The sequence below is a fragment of the Sciurus carolinensis genome, chromosome 9 (assembly GCF_902686445.1).
Source record: "Sciurus carolinensis chromosome 9, mSciCar1.2, whole genome shotgun sequence".
NCBI classification, from domain to species: Eukaryota; Metazoa; Chordata; class Mammalia; order Rodentia; family Sciuridae; genus Sciurus; species Sciurus carolinensis.
In genome coordinates this window covers 27,804,060-27,822,929 of record NC_062221.1, presented here as the reverse complement: position 1 = coordinate 27,822,929, position 18,870 = coordinate 27,804,060, and the positions used below count along the sequence as shown (strand labels likewise).

General features: G+C 55.4%; 1 protein-coding gene across 2 annotated transcripts in view; it reads left to right on the top strand.

Moving 5' to 3' along the window:
- The first annotated feature begins 1,192 nt into the window (after positions 1–1,192).
- Sema3f (semaphorin 3F) overlaps positions 1,193–18,870 on the top strand; it is a 29,035-nt gene continuing 11,357 nt past the window's right edge. For both annotated transcript variants that reach the window (XM_047563627.1, XM_047563628.1), the window contains exons 1-2: positions 1,193–1,746; positions 5,774–5,932. In XM_047563627.1, coding sequence (XP_047419583.1) covers positions 5,821–5,932 — 112 coding nt within the window. In that variant the 5' untranslated portion in view covers positions 1,193–1,746; positions 5,774–5,820. The remainder of the gene's footprint in view (positions 1,747–5,773; positions 5,933–18,870) is intronic.

Below are 18,870 nucleotides of genomic sequence, written 5' to 3'. Positions count from 1 at the left end.
AGTCTTAGCCAGGAAGAGAAGTAGGGGAGGATGAGGGAGAAGAGGAGAGGAGGAAGAGAGAAAGAAGAATAAGAGAAAAAGTAGGAAGGAAGAATGGGAGGAAAAAGAGGAGGGAGGAAAAAAGGCTAGATTGAGGCAGGGGAAGGACAGGAAAGAAGAGAGGTAATGTGGGAAGGAGAAGACTCAAAAGGAAGGAGATGAAGCAGAAGGGAGAGGAGGAGAGAGAGGAAGAGGGAGAGGAAGGAGAAGAGAGAGACTGGGATGAGGAGTTGGAGGGAAGAATAGTAGAAGGCAGAGGCAAAATCGGAGGACAAGAGGGCCAGAATCTCTGGGGACCTTGGCAAAGTGCATAGGGTAGGGAGAAGTGGTGTTGGCTAATGAGGACATGACCTTGGGGGCTGGGTTGAGCAGAGGGTCCCTTCCTGGGGTCAAAGTAGTCCCCTGCTCAGTTGCTAAGTCCTTGGGTCATCACCAGGCCATTTGAAAGCAAGTATCCCTTTTAGAAGAGGCCTCAGTTCATTTGATTCCTTGGGATATGGAACGATGAAGGGATAGTCTTTGGGATCTGCTGGCTTGAAATAGGGCTGGTTATTGAGGTGATCACGGAGGTGGGGAGCATTTGGTGGCTGGAAAGAACTGGTGGATGGACTATTCCGATGTGGCCCTAGGCTGGAAGGGGCGGCCCGCGGAAAGGTCCAGCGGTGTCAAGAGTCCCAGGGGCTGCATCGCCACCTGCTGAGCGGCCCGGGCAGTCCTAGGTCCTGCGCGGCTGGGTTCAAGCTAGGTGCTTCAGGCACGGTTGGTGGCGAGTGGGAAAGAGGGACGCTGAAGGGGGTGCGCAGGTGAGCGCAGGCTGGTTGCTTCCCGGCGCGCCAGCCCTTCCCGCCAGGGACTTGAGGGCCCGGGTAAACACCAGGCGCGATGTGCACCGTGCATCCACCGAGAGACAAAGCCAGGGCGGGGCGGGGGCGCCGCCCGCAAAGCGGGGGCGGGGATGCGGGGTGCAGATTAGCCTCCCCTGGCACTGGTTGCCCACCGCCTGGGAATCCTGAGCCCAGTCCTCAGACAGGTGGAGCGGGGGCGGGGCGGCGGCCGGGCGGGTCCCGCCCCGGGGGTGGGGCCGGGCGGGCGGGGCGGGGCGGGGCCGTGCTATGCAAATGTCGCCCACGGGCGGCCAATTGCCGGCGCTCCCCGCGCGGCTCCGAGCGCCCTGTCCCGCCAGCGGCCGCGAGACCAGAGCAGCAAGCGAACCAACCGCGGCGGTCCAAGGAGCCCTGAGCGCAGCGTAGGGCCAGGGCGCGCCTCGAGGAACCGTGCAGCCCAGCGCGGCTGCCCGGCCCGGTTCCCGCAGCCAGGCGAGCCCAGCGCCACCGCGCCGAGCCGAGCGCAGCGCCCCGAAGCCCAGCGCGCGCCACCGCCCGCGCCCCGCGCTGGGGAATGCGCCCTCGGCGCGCCGGCCAGGGGGCGCCCGCAGCCCGCCCCGGGGGAGGCGGCCCCGAGCGCCCCTAATCCTTCCCATGGCCCGGGCTGGGGCCCCGGGCCTCGACTGCTGACGTTCCCCAAGCCCGCGGAACCAGTTAAAGCCGCGACCGTGGTGTGGATCCGGGCTCAAGCGCAGCGGCAAGAGGGCGCGGATAGGGCCATGGCCCCGGGGGGCCACTAGCGCGGGCCGGCCCAACTGGAGCTGCTCCGCCGCCACTGCGGCCGCCACAGCCCGGGCGCCCAGGCCCCGGCGCCACGGAAGAGGTGAGTGCAGCGGTAACTGGAGCGAGTGGGCGGGCGACCGGGCCACCCCGCGACCCCTCTGGGACCTGCAGCACTGCAACTCTGCAGAAGTGTCCAGTGAACTGGTCTCGGCCAGCGGAGGCACTGCCCGCGGATGCAAGGGGCTACAGGAGTAGGGTGGGTTTCCCACCTGTCCCGGCGGCCCGGACCCCTTAGCTGTGGGGCTTCGTAAGAATGCATGGATGTTTGGGTGATGTGGCCTGCGGGGTTACCAATGTGCAAAGCAACTTTTCCCCCCCCCATGACGGGTTCTGAATAGGTGGATACCTTCACCCTCTATCCTGGAGCAGGAGTTCCTTTTCCCCTTCTCCTGTTTCAATTCTTTTTCCCTCTGGCGCCTGAAGCAGCACTCTTCTGCATTAGGTTCGCCTGCCCTGCCTCAGTGTCTCTATCTGAAGATCAGGTCAGCCAAAAGGGAAGCGCTGTACTGGCAGCACCCACGGGAGCAGGGGTTCGCCCAGATCAGTAGGGCAGGAACACAGCCAACTCGGAGGTTTTTCTCCCAGTGTCTTGCCATCCCCCATCCGCATCTTGTGTTTGCTTTTACAGCAGGGAGTCCTGCTTGGGTTTATGGGCCCCCTGCATGTGGAGGTGTAGGTGAGCCAGCAATCAAGCCCCTGTTTGAACCCAGGGTCCCAGTACTTAAAGTGGACAGGGATCAACAGGGGCTTGATGGGCTTGCCGGGCTTGCCTGGAGCAAGTAGGAAAGAAGAATGTCAGTGTGGCCCAGGAATTAGGTAGTGCTGGCAAGAGGAGTCCTCTGGAAGTAGAACTGGGGCCCCTACTGGATAAATAACTCCTAATTCTTGAGAGATCTGCGTTTTGCCACCAGCCCATTAATGACTGGAGAGAGGACAATCAGAAGGCACCAGTGTGTTCACCCTGGAGCTGGGCCAAGTTGGGGACCCCCTGTCCTTCTGAATTTACCCAGTGTGTCTCCTGGAAGCCGCTATCCTACTTGCAGAGATGGGAAAACTGTGCCCAGGAATCAGGAGACTCATCCCAGCCCAGGGTGTTAGATGGAGCTGGTGCCTCTTCCCAGGCTACTCAGTGGGTGTGCCTAGCCTGGGTCAGGTTTGGTGTCTGGGCAGGACAAGGGCACAGGGATACCTACCCCCACTGCTTCCCCTCAGTTCTGAAGGAGCCAAGCCCGGAAGTGCAGAGGTGGGGGCCAGAGAGGAGGCCAGCAGCCTAGCCTCAGTCCTCGCTGCTCTGCATACCTTTGGGGAGAGGATAGAGCCAGGCCCAGGTGACCTTGACTGGAAAACCCTGGCCACAAAAGCGGGGTTTCAGTCCCAGCTATGCTGGGGCGGCTTTGCTTCCTGGTCCATGAGGTGTTGGGGGAGGGGGAGCCAGCCGCTAGGAAGAAGCTCTGGGGGTGGGTTATATCTGATGGGTTGAGTAGCTGGTGGGGTGCTCTCAATAATTTCCTCCCCATGTTCCCCCACAGCCCTTGTTCCTGTCTCATTTCCTTCTAGGCAGTTTTTAGTTCAGAGGAGCCAACCTCCCTTTCCTGAGGCAGTCTGTCCACCCCCACCCGCAGCTGAGCCTGGGAGGTCTGGATCAGGCTGGACAATTTGACCACCTGGCCCCCTGTCCCGCCCCCCAGGTGCCTCCAGACCTCTTCCTCTAGCCGCCCCTTCCCTGCACCCCTTGCCAGCCCCAGCTCCTCGTTTCTTTGTTCAGGCGTCTCTCCTCCGTCCCTCCCTCTCTCCTCCCTCTCTCCTCCTCCCGCTCTCCTCCTCCCTCCCTTGCTCCCTCCCGCCAGTTTTCCTCCTTTCCTTCTCAGCTCTCCTCCTGGTGGGCTCCCAGGTGGCGGTGGCTGTTCCTTCTCTGTCCACCCACCTGAACTTGTTCTGATTTGGGGGCTTTTGGGGGGCTGAGGCCAAATGGAAGGCATCTAGGGGCTGACAGAGAGGAAGGGACTGTGGAAGCCCCCTCCCCCTTTCCTTTTCAGTTCTTTCCTTCTTTCTTCCTTCTCCTTCTCTCTGCCACCCTTAGGCTAAGGAGGGAGCCTGGACTTGGGCCTGAGACCCCAGCAGACTTCACATCCCCATTCATTTCTTTCAAGGACCAGAGCATTGTAGGACATCCCTGTAGGGGCACTGTGGGAAGTCCCCCACCTTCTGGACACCTTGGGTGAATCCAACCCCTATCCTTGGTGACCCTGACCTTTGTTGCCATGAAAATGAATGCAAGAAAAATGAGGTCATGAGGAGAGGGTTAGGTGGGAGGCAGATTGACATAAGCCCACTGCTACATAGAATCAAAGCTCTCAAAGGGACTGAGACTGCATCCTCCCAAGCCAGGACAGTATCTCCCAGCTTTCCTGAGCCCCACCCCACTAGCAGGTCAAGTTCTTGAGCAAAGTCATGCTTGTGGGGACATGCGTAGGCATGCAGGCATGGATGTGTGCACATCCAAGACTGTTAGTGGGGGCCTCCCAGGTGGGTGAGGAGATTGCGCAGCCCTTTCTCCCACCTACCCCCGCCCCTTACCAGAGCCTGCCATTCAGTCAGCACTAGTTTTGTGCCCCAGCAGACTTGGGGTGGGGCCGGTTCTGATTCTCCCCACCCCTAACTGGCCTCCTCACGAGGGAGCATCTGGAATGGGAGATATCTTAAGGAACATGAGAGGTGTGCCAGGCACTCTGGAGCCCTGTTCCCACAGAGAGCACCACATGAGGAATAGGCCAGGAGGCCTGAAGCTGTACTTCCTGTTTGAGGGACCATGAGTGGTTTGCCTTGGCAGAGTAGCAAGGGCTCAGGGGAGGTGGGTCTGGGGAGGGCATCAGGGTCTGCCCAGTGAAGCCCAAGAGTCAGATGTGGTGCCTGGTCCTTGGCTTAGCATTGGTTAGCAATGGCAGGGGAGTAATAGGCCACAGTTCCCCCCATCCCCTTCAGAGTCTTAAAAATGGGCCTGGGTCTTGCCTCCCATGGGAACAGACAGGGCAGATCTGGGGGATGGGGCTTACATCGTCATTCTTGACGCCCCCCCCAACCCCAGTTCTTCTGTGTGCTTGTGCGTGCACGCGTGCAAGGGGGGGTGGGTGGGAGTTGGCGCTGGTTTGTGCCGGGAGGGAGCAATATGTTCTGACAACTGGTGCTGGGCTGCGTTTACCCAACAGCCAGCCTGCCTGGGGAGACAATATTTGAAAAACACAGTATTGAAACTTGGATCTGCTGAGGATGTGGGGGGGTCTGAAGGGGACAATTCAGCCATCTCATACCCCGTCCCAGGCCCACTGGCCATCCTAGCTCCCCTTCTTCACCCTCTAGGGGCAAAACTGGAACTTTTCCCTGGCAGGAAGTCCTTCTGCCTGTCTGACCTGGGTCCTTCCTGCTTTGATTTTATTAAAATTGAGCCCTGCTATTCTCTGCATCTCTTTTTCTGACTGTTGCTGTCCCTTCTGCTTTGGGCTGTCTGTGTGTATCTCACTCATCCCCCCAATTCTCTCCCATGCTTCCTCTCCACACACCAATAATCAGGTCCAGATTTCCCTACACTGGGAGGAGAGCTTGACTAGAGCAGTCAGGGATGGACCCTATCTCTTCCCTCATTGCTCAAGGTGGGAGGGAGCAAAGGAGCCCACCTTGCTGGCAGTGGGTGCAGGGGAGAGAGCCTGCTGGGAATTGGAGAGGGCTCTAAGATCACCTGCTTGTGCTGCACACTTTAAATGTAATTCAGGATGCTATGAATTTAAGTCTACAGCTGCTTCTCATTTCCTCTGGTGATCCCAAGCCACCCACTATGGCCTGGTCTTGTTCATGGGTGACACTTTCCCAGACAAAGATAGGCAGAAGAGCATATATGAGGTTTGCATACTGGGGCATTCATGGCTGGGTGTATAAACATGGAGACCTCCCATTCCTCTTTTTGTTCAGGTAGGGTAATTGTGGTACCTTGGGTAGAAATTGAATAAGGGAAGTGTTGGTAAGGAGGGAACCCTCATCTGCTTCTTACGTTTCAATCTTGTTCCCCCTCCTAGGTGTCCAGAGACCAAGCCTGCTTCCTGGGTCCTAGGCCCCTCCCACAATGCTTGTCACTGGTCTCCTCCTCTGGGCTTCCCTACTGACTGGGGCCTGGCCAGCCACCCCTATCCAGGACCACCTCCAGGCCACTCCCCGTGTCCGGCTCTCATACAAAGGTAAGAAGCTGCCTTGATCTTCCCCAGAAACCATTCTTTCTTCAGAGCACTTGACTCCATTGCACAAGAAAGAGAAGAAGGGTTAGGGCAAAAAAGGGACAGACTGTAGAGCCACATGGGTTTTCCTGGGCATGGTGGGAGGGGGAACACAGGAGACTGAGACTTGCAGGAAAAGGATGGAGACTAGACCACTTAAATATTTTGACAGAAGGTCCAGAGTCTGGTCATCTGAGTTCCTGGGCTATGTGGCTCAGGGTCTTCAGGGAGCCTGTCTCTGGGTGATAACTGAGGAGATGGGTATGTTATTCCTTCTAAACCTGCAACTGCTTTGCATTGTCTGCTGGTGTCCTGGACAGCCCCTGAGGTGGAGACATTGAGGCAGACACTGGAGCCTCAGCAATCTGGAGCAGGACCTCCCCTGCTGGAGCATGGGTTCCAAGGAGCCTTCCCATGATCTCCAAGTGGGAGGAGTTCCCAGGAATGTGGGAGAGTACTATTGCCTGTGACAGGCAGAAGACCACCTATGGGTACAGGGAAAATTTATGCTATTGTGAGAGATCTCAGCTCCCTGGATCCCTAGTGAGACTTTGACTGGAAAGTCATTGGAAGGGTTTTTATTGGTTTGTATGTTTTCTCCTCTATTTGCTTGTTTTGTGATGAGGCCACACTGTGTTGTCCAGGCTGATCTCAAACCCCTGGGCTCCAGCCATCCTCCCACCTCAGCCTCTTGAGTAGCTGTGACCACATGTGCATGCCACCATGCCTTATGCCATTGGAAGGTTTTAATGATGTGTTGGGGTCTGCAGTTGGTTCCCAGTTCCATCACCTTTGCACCTAATCCACTTGGGCAGGTGAATACATGGTGCATACACCCGAGAGGACATATAGCTAGCAACTTCCTCAATGGAGGATGTGGTCTCCAGAGTCCACCCTGGGCCTGGGAAGAGGGGCAGTGGCCATGCTGGGGCCTGGGAAACCTGGAGTCATTGCTGAGTTCTCAGCCTCAGCTGTTCTCTGACCAGAGGTAACTTGTCCAGCCTTCTCTGCCCTGGGTGGGGCCAACTCTGCCTTGGCTGACCAGATTTCCGGGCATCCATAGTGGGTGGAAGGCTGGGCTGACCTTTCCTTCCTCAGGCTTGGCTGAGACCCAGCCCCCACCTCACCAAGTGTCTCCCCTCCCTCATAGGGCCCCTCCCTAGCCTCATGCCACCCAGGCAACTAGATGGGAAGAGTGGGAAGTAAGCTGCTTACCCATCAGCTTTCCTAGTCCCTCACTTCTGGAATTTCTGAAGATGGGCCTGGAGGGAGTCCTCAGTATGGCCTGGGAAATGAGCAGAGAAGAGTTAATCCATTCGGGTTAGAAAAGTACCTCCCTTTTCCAGGCTTGGAAAGGTGAGATATTTATTCTGCTGATACCTCCACCCTTCCCTGGTGGAATTCCTCAGAACAGATTAATAAATCTTGAAGGTCCCCTCCTCAGTCCCTCCCTGTCCAGGGTGCCTGCAGGGCCAGTGGAGTGTCTCCTTCCCTCACAGGGGAAGGGAGGAGTGGCTTAGGCTTCACACCCTGGGGACTCTGTGTTCACTGGGTGTTATTGTCGTTATCCACACAAGGAAGCAGGGAGGGCTTTAACCTTCTTGGACCTCCAGGGGTAAAGGGGTAAAAAGACTTTTGTTCTTGTTTTCCAGAGAGAGAAACTGAGTCTCAAGCAAGGGGAGCAGCAAGGTCAGGCAGGAGGCAGAGGCAAGGCCAGAAATAGAACCCTGGTGTCCTGGCCTTGCCAGCGCCCACATCTTGTTGGGTCGATTCCCTCTCAATTAGTTCTGAAGCTGACACCCACAGTGACTAAAAGCCAGGCTTGCTGGCAGCCAGCCTGCAGTGCCTCATGCTGTTGAGGACTGAAGTGGGGCTGGGGGTCACCTGGGGTCACCCCCTCCCCAGGCAAGTTCACTAGCAGAGAACGACCTTCCCTCTTCTCACCTGTCCTTGCATCCTAGTTTTATGCTTAATTCCTTCAATTTAGCAGATTCTTAGGCACCTATTGTGCACCTGGCCATGGCTAAATCCTGGTGATGGGGTGCTCACAGGTAGACACCTGAAAAGACAATGGATATTCAGTTGGTCAGTGCCCTAGGGAGCCAGAGTGCACTGTGCACCAGAAAGATGTGAGGGCAAAAGGGCCCAGAGTTTATTCAGACTGGTAATTCCTGTGGCCCTTTGTGTCCTCATACTGAATGATCTCAACTGATCATATACACACAAGTATCCCTCGGTGAGGAGAAGACCCTCACCAAATGCTTATAGAGAAAGAGTGAAGACCAATGCCTAGAGAAACTGGGCTCCCACAACTAGGCCATGCTGGGAAATGGGGAAGGGAGTTTTTCCTTCCAGGGTACACATAAGGGGCACAGAAAGGGTTATTCTCAGAAGCAAGGCTGACCACTTGGGCTTCATGACTCAGTTTCCCTTAGACAGATTTAGCAACTGGCAGCCCAGGTCTCAAGGATCCAGGGTGGACCTCTCCTGCCCTGAGTCGTGCTGTAGGCAGGAGGTGCTAGTTTCAGCCTGGGTAGGGCTAGACCTTCCAAGGCAGAGGTGCTGGCATAAGGGGTCACACTGTTCAGGACAGATAAAGGAACAAAAGCAGGAACTGGGGCCAGGCTTGGGCTTGCTACCCACCCATCCGCCCAGGCAGCCCAGCCAGATCTAGAGCTAGAAGGGTGTGAGGGCAAAAGGGCCCAGAGTTTATTCAGATTGGTAACTCCTATGGCCCATCTCCTTAGCCTCCATCAGTAGCACAGACAAGGTCAGGTCCAAGTAAGGGGTAAAGTGGGGCAGTTTTTTAGGAGTTGACAAGTTGTTCTTAGATTCTCACCTGGGTTCTGGAGATTTCATGGATGTCTGGGACTGGGGAGCCTGGGTACAAGACCCTTTCCCCTCCCCGCAATCCTTGCCAGGGTCTGGAGTCCTCTTCACCCAGAGTCACAGGCTAAGTCTCTATGAAAAAGCTCTTCCTTTCTCCACCCTGAGATGACCCAGGTCCTGGGGTACCACCTCCATCCCCTGCAACACAGGGAGGTGCAAGGCCATTGCCATAGCTTTGTTTAGCTTGGGGAGTGTTTACTTTTTCCCAGGAAGCCACCCCTCAATGCACTGCTGCTGCCTGGACTAGCTTTGGCCAGGACTTGGGGCCAAGAGATATTTGGTGGGAGAGAGGGATCTTGTGATGACAGGCAGCTGTACTACTAGGGAAACTGAGGCAGGAAAAGGGAAAGAACAAAGGGTTACCTTGTGAGGGAGGTCAGGAAAGATGAAAATAATGGAAATAATAATGATGATGACTAGGCTGTTGTCCCTCTGAGGTCTGAGAGGCCTGCCTGGTTTCCTCTGAGGAGGCTCAGAGGAGCTTCCCAGGTCATCCAGGTGGAAGATTGAGATTTTGCCTGGCTCTGCTTGATGCCTGAACCTGTCCCAGGACTGAGAGTGGAGGGTGAGGTGCTGGCAGTGCTGTGGCATGGCCTACAGCCATGAGTTAGAGCTTGGTTCTAGGATCCTACAGAGCTTGGTGTAGTCTTATTTCCCAAGGAAAGGGCTAGTGTGGCACTGGGCAAGTTCCTCTTGCCTTCTGCCTATTAAAGGAGCAGAATTGGAGTTTGCTTATTTCCAGGTTGTAACTCAAGCCCTTCCACTGAGCAGTGTCTGCCAGGAAGCCCTCTCAAGTCAGACATGGGACAACCGGGGCCCCCAAAGAAAAGGGGCTTCGATGTCTAGAGTCTTTCTACATCTGGGCCCTCTCTGACCGGAGATGTAACTGACTCCTTAGGAGGAAGGACCTTCTGCAGGTGAAGGGTAAATGGGTGGGGCTGGTGGCTGCCCTCCCACCTGCCTTGGCCTAGCTTCTGAGCCTCCGTGGAGAATGGCTCCAGAGAGCACTACCACATCAGAGGGCCAAGATTGTCAGATCTTCTTTGGAAATGACAAGTTTGGAAGTCAGGAGAAGTCACAATATAAGGTGGAAAGCCTGCAACAAGTTTGGCTGGAGTCTTAGACCCAGGTTTAGCTGCTGGGATGGGGATGAGGGTGGGGGTGAGGCTGGAGAGTTAGATGAACTGTTCTTGCCCTTCAGGGGCTCAGTGGCCAGCCAAACTTGGGCATGGAGCTTTCAGTTGCAGAGGAGGAGGTAGAGACCCAGGAGCTCTGAGGCCAAGGGTGGCATCAGGAAGTTGACCTGGGGTCAGGAAACTTTGACAGCTACAGTGAGGTTTGGAATTAACAAGATAGGGAGTAGTGGGCATTCCAGGATGAGAATTGGCCCATGGAGAAAGTAGAGACAGGGTCATTGTATTTGTCTAAGAATTTGTGTGAGGCCCAGTCTGAGTCAGCTGGACCAGGGGCTGGGGCCTTCAGTCATTCCCCATCCAGTTCCAGCCAAGCTTTGGATGGGACTGCCACTGGTTGGGCCTCCGCAGCACAGGCCTTGTCTCTGGCTCCCTGGCATATTGCCTGCCCCTCCCTGCCTGGCTCCAGCTTCCCTTGGCACTGAGCATGGAGTTGGTGCATGCTCAAGGAGTAAATCATGTTCCTTGGCAGCCCCCACTGCTTCATAATCGTAAAGAATTTAAAGAGAAACCACCAGGATAAAAATCTCACCCTGGCTCATAGAGGTATCTTTCACCGTGTGGCTCAGGAGGCAGCCAGACTCAGAGGGGGCTTGTGGCTCTCTGTACCTGTGTGTAAGCACTTCTGACCCCTTGATCCTTCCAGAAGTAGTGATAGCTCAGAAGGTGGCTTCAGGGCTATGACTTTCTGACCCCCGACTCCTGGGATCCTGCCAGTTCCACACCCATGGCTGAGTGGTATGGCACAGAGATGGTGGTGGTTAAACTGGCTGACTCTAAAGGCAGACAAACCCCAGTTCTACCCTTGTTGACTGTGTAACCTCAGACAAGTGCCTTAGCCTCTCTGAGCCCTGGTTTCACCCCATGAAAAGTGGGATTGGTACTTACTCCCTGGAAGCAGCAGCCTGAAGGCTCAGACTGCTTTGCTTGCAATCTTGTGTGGGTAGACCCTGAGTAGTGAACTTTTCTGCTCCCATTACCTCCTGGAAAATGGGGAGGAGAATAGTCCTGGCCTTATTGTGTTGTTGGGAGGATTAAGGATGTGAATATTGTTACTGCCCTAGCAGTGAAGGAAGTCTCTGTCTAGGATGGTGCCTGACAGGTAAGGGCTGATGGAGGGGAATGCCCCACGGTGAACACACCCCTCCCTCTGGAATTCTAACCTTTGGTTAGGGAGATGTACTTGGAAGGAACTGCAGGCAGGACACTGAGCCCTGCGGGCTGGATGTGGGGATGTCAAGAGGGGAATTTCTATCATTGGCATACAGGTATCTGGCAGGCTTTATGGAGGAGCCAACAACTCAGAGGAAAGGAGATTATGGAGAGGGAAAGCAGAGGCAGGGGTGGGGGCATGCTGAACTTGTAACTGTTAACTCTTTTCTTACGGCAGAGGTACTAATATGGATGGTGGGAAATTTCTAATGATAGAGATGCACTGGGTGGAGAGTGGGTACCTTGGAAGTAGCCCCCTTCTGAGATCAACTCAAAGCCTGGTTGGAGCACCTGGTTACCTCCAGTGACTCCCTCTGTGAACATTGTTGTGGCTCCTGCGGTTTGTGTTAGGGTGGCCAGACTTGGGCTGCTCACTCAGGCATCTACACAGCGGGGCAGAGAATGTGTTTGCCTTGCTTGGCCTGGTGCTATCCTGGGAATCTGAGCCCTGCCTCAAGGGAGTCCTTGAAGAAGCAGAGAGGATTCCTGCTGCATTTTTCTTAGAAATAGCAAGAGGGCCTTTGCCAGAGGTCTGGATGCCAGAAGCTGCAGCCTGAATCCAACTAAAGCCCAGCTCACGTGGGAGCCTGCACTTGAGCACCCCTACCCAGGCTGCTGAGGGAGAGGGTGGAGTCCTTCTGGGCTCCAGACCATGACCACTGGTTCTGACCTAGCAGAGAATGGGATCTGGGCAGTGGCTGCTGATCTAGGATCCAGGGCACCAACCTGTGGTGGGGGATGAGGCTCGGCTAGGCCCACTGTGGCATTCTTCCTGGAGTTGCAAGTGCTGGTGGTCTGGTGCATCACTATGTAGAGCAGAGACCAACCCAAAGCAGGAATCAGGAAGCCCTTGGGGCTTGGAGACCTCAGCTCCAGACTCCCTTCCCCCACTCTTCCTTCCTTCCTTCCTCCCCCTTCCCCACTTGCCTTCACCCCCTTCTACCACCACCCTTCCCTGACTTCCTACTCCGACTTGCTCTTTCCTCTGAAGTCACAGCATCCAGCTAAGAACCTTATTTCTTCCCACTTGGCCCAGTGTGGATGCCCTCATTTCCCTCCATGGGCAGAGTCCCTGGCTTTTGTGTATCAGCTGGTCAGTGTGGCTATCTCCTAGGGGGTCATATATTACAACTGGCAGAGCAGTGGCTAGAATGTGGGGGACTTGTGGACGCCTGCAAGCACTGAGACTGACTGGTTAGCCCTTGAGGTGGCCTCAATTCAGGGTTGCTTGCACTATGATTTTGATCAACCTTTCCCTGACCAGCACTAGGCCTGTGTGGAGTACCAATTGCTTCTCTTGAATGGCTGCTCACTAAACCTGCCTGGGCTCCTGACCCAGCCTCAAGACAGCCTCTAAGACTGAACTTGAGCTATACTTTAGTTTTCCCATCAGAGTATTGACAAGGAAGCTAAACTGTCTGTGGCATCCTGTAAAGGTGATGTGAAGAGACTTCGGGGACTGCAGGAGTTTGAGGAGGGCAACAGGGGTGGGGGCTGGGCCCTGGGCAGGGGGAGGGTCTTGACACCCACCAGCCTGTCATCCCATCCTGGCCCATCCAGCTGGGTGATTTATTGGAGTAAATGAGCCATGGAGAGTTTGTTGTCTTTTGCAGTCACTGGGAGGAGGAGGTGGTGGTGGAGGAAGGAGTGAGGGGTTTCCGGGCCAGGTCTGGAATGTGGGAGGAGGAGTGGGCCCCTGGGGTCTCTGGAACTGGACGAGTCTCGGAAAGCCGTTTTAGTCTCTCTACCTGAGAAATGGATCACCCAAGCCATTCCCCTTAGGACCAACCCTTCTCCCTACCCCATCGCCTTTCTTAGGACACATTCCAATGTGATCTGCCTGCCTGGCCCTGGTCACCTCCTCCCACTCCCGCACTAGGACTTCTCTTGACCACACTGTGTCCTTCCCAAGCTGGCCTCTGCCCATCCCCCAAATGCCCACGTGTGTTCTCATAGGCAACTGTTCACACCATTAAGTGTTCATGTAGAACCTTGTGGCTCCTGAACCACCAACACTGACTTGAAACAATCAGGTGTCAGGGGACGATGGAATGAGCAGGTCTTAGTGGAGGTACCTAGGCTGGAGAGTGCCCATCTGCTGGGACTGAGGGTCCAAAGTCACTGGATGTTCTGTGGGGACAAGGTATAGAACTTTTGATTCTGGGCTGATGTGTGCTAGGGGATGACCTTGTTGCTCCTTTATTCCTGGCTGGCTCTTCCTGGCTCAGCAATGAGCCAGCCCCCAGCATGTCCTCCTGGGAGGAGCAGGTGGGCACTGGGGCAGAACGGGCATGGGAACAGCATGCATGGGCCTGCAGGCCCCAGCCCCTAGCCTCCAGCCCTCAGCCCTCAGCCCCCAGCCCCCAGCCCCCAGTCCCTGAATTAGGGGGGAGAAGCAGAGCAGAGTTGTAGCCCAGCTGGTTGGCTCTTACCCCTGCTTAGTGTTTACTGAATAGCTGGGATGTTTACAGTACCCTTAAAAGAAGGGGCCCCCTGTTCCAGAGGATTTTCCATCTTGATGGTTCCACCGAGGGCTCTTCCCACCTCATCATCTCCCTGATACCCTAGTATGGATGTGCCAAGGATGTAGGGACAGCAGCCACCTACCCTGCATCAGTGGCACCTGTTCTCCACTCCTTTCTTTGGCATGGATCCCCCTCCCCTGGAGGAGCCTCATTCCCAGAAGTGGCAGCTCTAGGTGGTGAAATACGGTAACTAGATTCCCAGTTCAGACATTTAAATTAAATTCAATCAGAGTGGTTATTGAATATAAACACAAGGAGTCATTTACATGTTAATTATGTTGAATGGACTATAAGGCCATAATTAGTTGCTAATTGGGTGAGAGTGGTTTAATTGGTTTTGTTGGCACCGACCTGGCTCACCTGCCTGAAGGGAAGGGGAGTGGGTGCGGATGCTCCTGGGGAGGCCTCTGGATCTTTAATCTGGAAAGTCTGGCCAGGGAGAGGATGGGGGGCTTAGGAGGGCCAGAGGAACCTGGAACCTACCACCAGGCAGGGCAGCTTAAGCCCAGGGCAGAACCCTGGTTTTGGCTTCCAGGGATTCTATCCAGAACACCCAAGGTGGGAAAAGGGATCAGCAATGTTAGACAGCCTCCCCTGCCCAGCTCCATGTAAGACCTGGCCTCCAATAAATGGCGAGTGCCCAAGAAGTTTCATGAGAGTACAAGGCAGGGGTCGTTACAGATGATGGGCCCTGGGTTGACCTGGTCAGTGGTTGAGGGCTTGGCATTGGGGTAGGAGTGGGCTGGGTGTACTGAGCAAAGACACCATGAATGCAAAGGTTTCTGGGCTGCCCTGCCCCCATCTCAGACTGGCTCCCAGGGTTGCAGGGTTGTGGCCAGGGGCTGAGGCCTTCCGGCTGGCCGCTCATTAAAAGGGGATTAGGCTGGAAGCCAGGGGGCCAGTCCAGCCCCTGGACCTTCCTCTGGGGCCCCTTACAGCTTTGGGGAAGTGAAAGCAGCTGGGGGCCACCCCTCCCTAGAGCCAATGCGGGTGTCCAATATGGACTGCCTGGTCCCTGACTCTCCTGTCACTGCCACTGCTATTATATTCAGTTTTCCTCCTCAGAAATTCATGAAGTCTGTCTTCCTGATAGATACACTAACAAAGACTTAGGACGGCACACCCTGCCTCTTTGCCCCCAATTCCCTTTCTCTAAAGCTCAAGGATTAGGGCTGCACTATCTCACATGAAGTCAGAGGTCAGAGGTAGGCTGCAGAGACCTGTCTATCACTTCCTAGACCCAGCTCTGCCAGGGAGGTGACCCTGTCAGTCAGACCCTCCTGCTTTGTGAAGCTGTAACCAAGGGGGCGGAGTGCTCACCTCTGCTCCAAGACCCTCTTTTTGCTGCAGACCCTGCCTCTCTGGCAGCAGACGCTGTGTCCTAGAGACAGGCAACAGGGGACAGGCCTCCCATACACTTGGGGCTTTTTAAAGTAAGGCATCAGCTGCTGCTTCCTAAGATGCGACCACCAGGATGAAACCCTGCCAGGCACTGAGAATGTTCCTTGCCTCAGAACATTGGCCAGGCCATTCTGGGCCAGAATCTTGGCCATCTGATGACTGAGGGAAAGGCCTGGAGGCTGCGAATGGCTGCGGAAATGAGGCCTCTGATGCCAGAAAAGGCTCTTCCTTCCCGATGACGATGACGATGACGGGGAAAATCCTTCCCGGATGCCACCCCACCCAACTCGTGCCTAGCCTCAGTGAGAGGATGGGGTGGGGGCCTTCCCAGGAGGCATCATGCAGGTGTACCACCCTCCCTCCTGCCAAGGTCAAAGCTTATATAGGCTTGAGTCTTGATATTCACTGAACCCTTGATTGTACCCCAGGCCCTCCCTCAATATTGCTATGGTCATGGGCGGGGGTGACACTCCTGCTATCAGGGATGGGCAGGGGACAAGTGGTGCAGAGGTGGGGACTAGCCTGAGGATGAGACCTATCCTCAGTGATGCCCCCTAGAGCCCCTGGAACCTTTTGGCTCCAGGCCCCTTTGGGAAGCTGGGTTCAGTGGGATCTGGCCCCTGCTGATACTGTGGGTATCAGAGGAAAGTATCTAGGGCTACTTGACCACCCCATTCTGATCCAGGGTGCTTGAAGGAATGTGGCTCCTCTGTTCCTTTGTCCTGTGGTGCATGGGCTACGGAGGAGACTGGATACCAATTCTACCTTTCAACCCATGACTTGGGATGATCACCATTCTCCCTCGGTTTTCCTGTCTGCAACTAGGAATACAGGGCTTTCCTGGGGCTCCTTGTTTCTATTTTCTCCTATCATCTGCCATAAATGTTTCTGCTATGGCTTGATAAAGCCAGAATCCTACCCTAATTCTGCCTGGGACACTGGGAAACCCCTCACCTCTCTCTGCCTTAGTTTTCCCTTCTGTAGTCCACTTTGGATGAATGATTTGGGATTTAGCTCTGCTTTTGTGGATTGAGGTGGGTGGGGACATGCTGGATTTGGTGGAGGTTGGGATTGAGTCAACAGGAAGCTCCCTCCCTCTCCATAGCTCTCTCTCCTCTCCACCCAAGCACTAGGAAATGGGGCAGCAGGGATGGGTATGGGGGAGGATATCCTCCAAGATCCTGTCCCCCTGCCTAGCAGTCATTCTCTCTGAGATCAGAGAGGGACCCCCAACTCAGGATCAACTTGTAGGTCTTTCTTTCTTTCTTTAAATTTTTTTTATTTTTGGTGGTACTGGGGATTGAACCCAGGGCCTTGTGCATTCAAGGTAAGCACTCTACCAACTGAGCTATATCCTCAGCCCTTAGGGTCAATTTAAATGTCAGTACTAAGAGGGCCCAGGAGATGTCCTAGGTAGGAAAATGAGACCCAGAAAACCAGAGTGCTCCAACCAGGGTCACAAAGCCCCTGCCAGAAATTGAGCCACAGCCAAGGACTCCTGATCTTGGGTTCCATCCCTTCCCCACCCTGCTCCGCCTCCTGGGGGCTTCCCTCCCCTGCCACCATTTCCACAATGACTAAAGCATCATGTCCTGTGACACCAGAGGGTCCTAAACACCGGAGCCATTGACGCCATATCCCATAGCCACTGGGAAGGGTCCAAGGGTCCTGAGTCATGTGTCCTATTGATGGAGGGCGAGTCACCTTCCGGTCCTGGCTCTGCTGACAGGCAGTCTTTACCACCAGGACTGGCTTCCCAGGGCCTCCCACTTCTTTAGCTACAGACCTGGTTGGGAATTCCATCCCCCCTGTACTGTGGCCTGTCACTTCCCTTCCCTGTTCCCTGATGTCCTCACTTATAAACTGGATATGTGAGCACAAGGCTTTGCATGTGATAGTGTTTTATGATTGAGTGAGAAGCACCTACCACCCTACCTCCCCACAGGGACAAACAGGGGAAGGGGTACAGGGGCAGGATGTCAGGATGAAGGCTAGTTTCCTGTTTCCCTTCTTAGCACTCATGTTCCTCACTTGCCAAATAATCTTTCCCCTGCCCTTCTCTCAGAGGGAGCTGGAACTTGGGGTACTGGGGCTTTGGGAGTGGGTTGGGGTCTTCTTGGACTTGGGGCATGGGCCCTGGGAGTCATGGCATAGCAGAGGGAAGGGTCTGGATTATGGAAGCCAAGGCTGGGCAGGGGTAGAGGGTAGGGATTTTGACTGCCTGGGTCCCTGGGAGCTAGATGTCTGAAGCTTCCCCCCATCTCAGGTGCTACATCTGAAGGTAGCCACTTGAGCTCTGCCCCTTACTCCTCCATTGTCCCCAAAGTACCCCCTAGCCCAGCAGGATGAGTAAGGGCATAATCAAGGCCATGCCCCCAGCCGGGGTATAAATAACCCCTGGCGGGCTGTCCCTGCCTGGAGGGGCTCTGCTGGCAGCCCCACTTCCTCTCTGGCCATTTCCCAGCCCTGGAGGGTGGGGGAGTGTTTACTTTCCTGTTGTCACTATGATGGGGTGGCCAGGCAGGGGACTCCGAGTGACCCAACAACAGGTGCAGGACAGGTGCCCAGGCTGCCCTGCCCAGGACTTCAGAGGCGCCGCCGGACAGGCGGGTGAGGCCATAGCCAGGCAGGGATCGGCCCTTTGATCCCTCGGCATCCTGGCGTCCCTGTGTCCCAGCGACCCGACAAGGTCATCACCTGTATTCCCTTGTTGCTGCATAGTCAAGTCTTGACCCTCTAGCCTCTTAGAGTGAGGTCTTAGACATTAACTCCAGGTTGGCTGTTGAATCTTCCTGGTCCCCAGTCCATCTCAACTACCCTACATGCCCAGCCCAGCACATCCTGGAGCTCCTGTCTGAAGGTGCTCTCAGGCAAAGTCCCCAGCCCATCCTAGGGTCCCTGGCACACAGTTTGGTTGGAGTCAGGGTCAGCCAGGCCAGTCAAGGACAGACATCTGCTGGTGCCAATTTTAGTCTGTGCCCAGGGCCTTAGATCCCAGCTGTTCTCCCTCCAGGTGCCTTGAGGCCTGGCCCAGGCCTCCCTCTTGATTGCCCCACCTGTGAAGTGGGTTATTGGCTGAGTGCCTCAGCTGTTGTAGGATGTGGGTGTGTGCATACTGGTACCATGTGTATACATGTGTGCTCTTCCTTGTGCTGCCATGCCAGCCCCCTGTGCATGTGAGTATCCATCACCCTCACCACATGTTCTCTCTCCTGCTGAACTAAAAACAGGTGGGGGTGGGCAGAGAAGGAGCTTACCAGGGGGACCCCTTAGCTCCCAAAGTCCTGTGACTGTCATTGGGTGAGCACCCTCTTGTTCTTCCTCCCCAAGAAAGAGGACTTTTCCCCAGTGTCCTGTGGGCAAGGGGGCCAAGGCTGCTGAACTCATGCAAAATAGAAAACAGAGGACCCAACTGGACTCTGTCCCAGCCCTGGGGACTTTCAGGCACTAAGGAGAGAGCCTCTTTCCCCTCTCCTTCTGGTTGGTTCAAAGTGGCCTGAGTGTTACACCATTAGCAACCTTTGGAGTCTGGGTAAAGCCAGAGGTCTGTTGGGCAGCATGACTCCTGCAGAACTTTCCAGCATCTTGCTAACCTGCTTCAAACCAGGTGGGGACCTTGCTGTGCACCAACTGTGCCCTCTGCCTGGTGGGCATCCAGGCTTCATGCCAGCATCTGCATGCT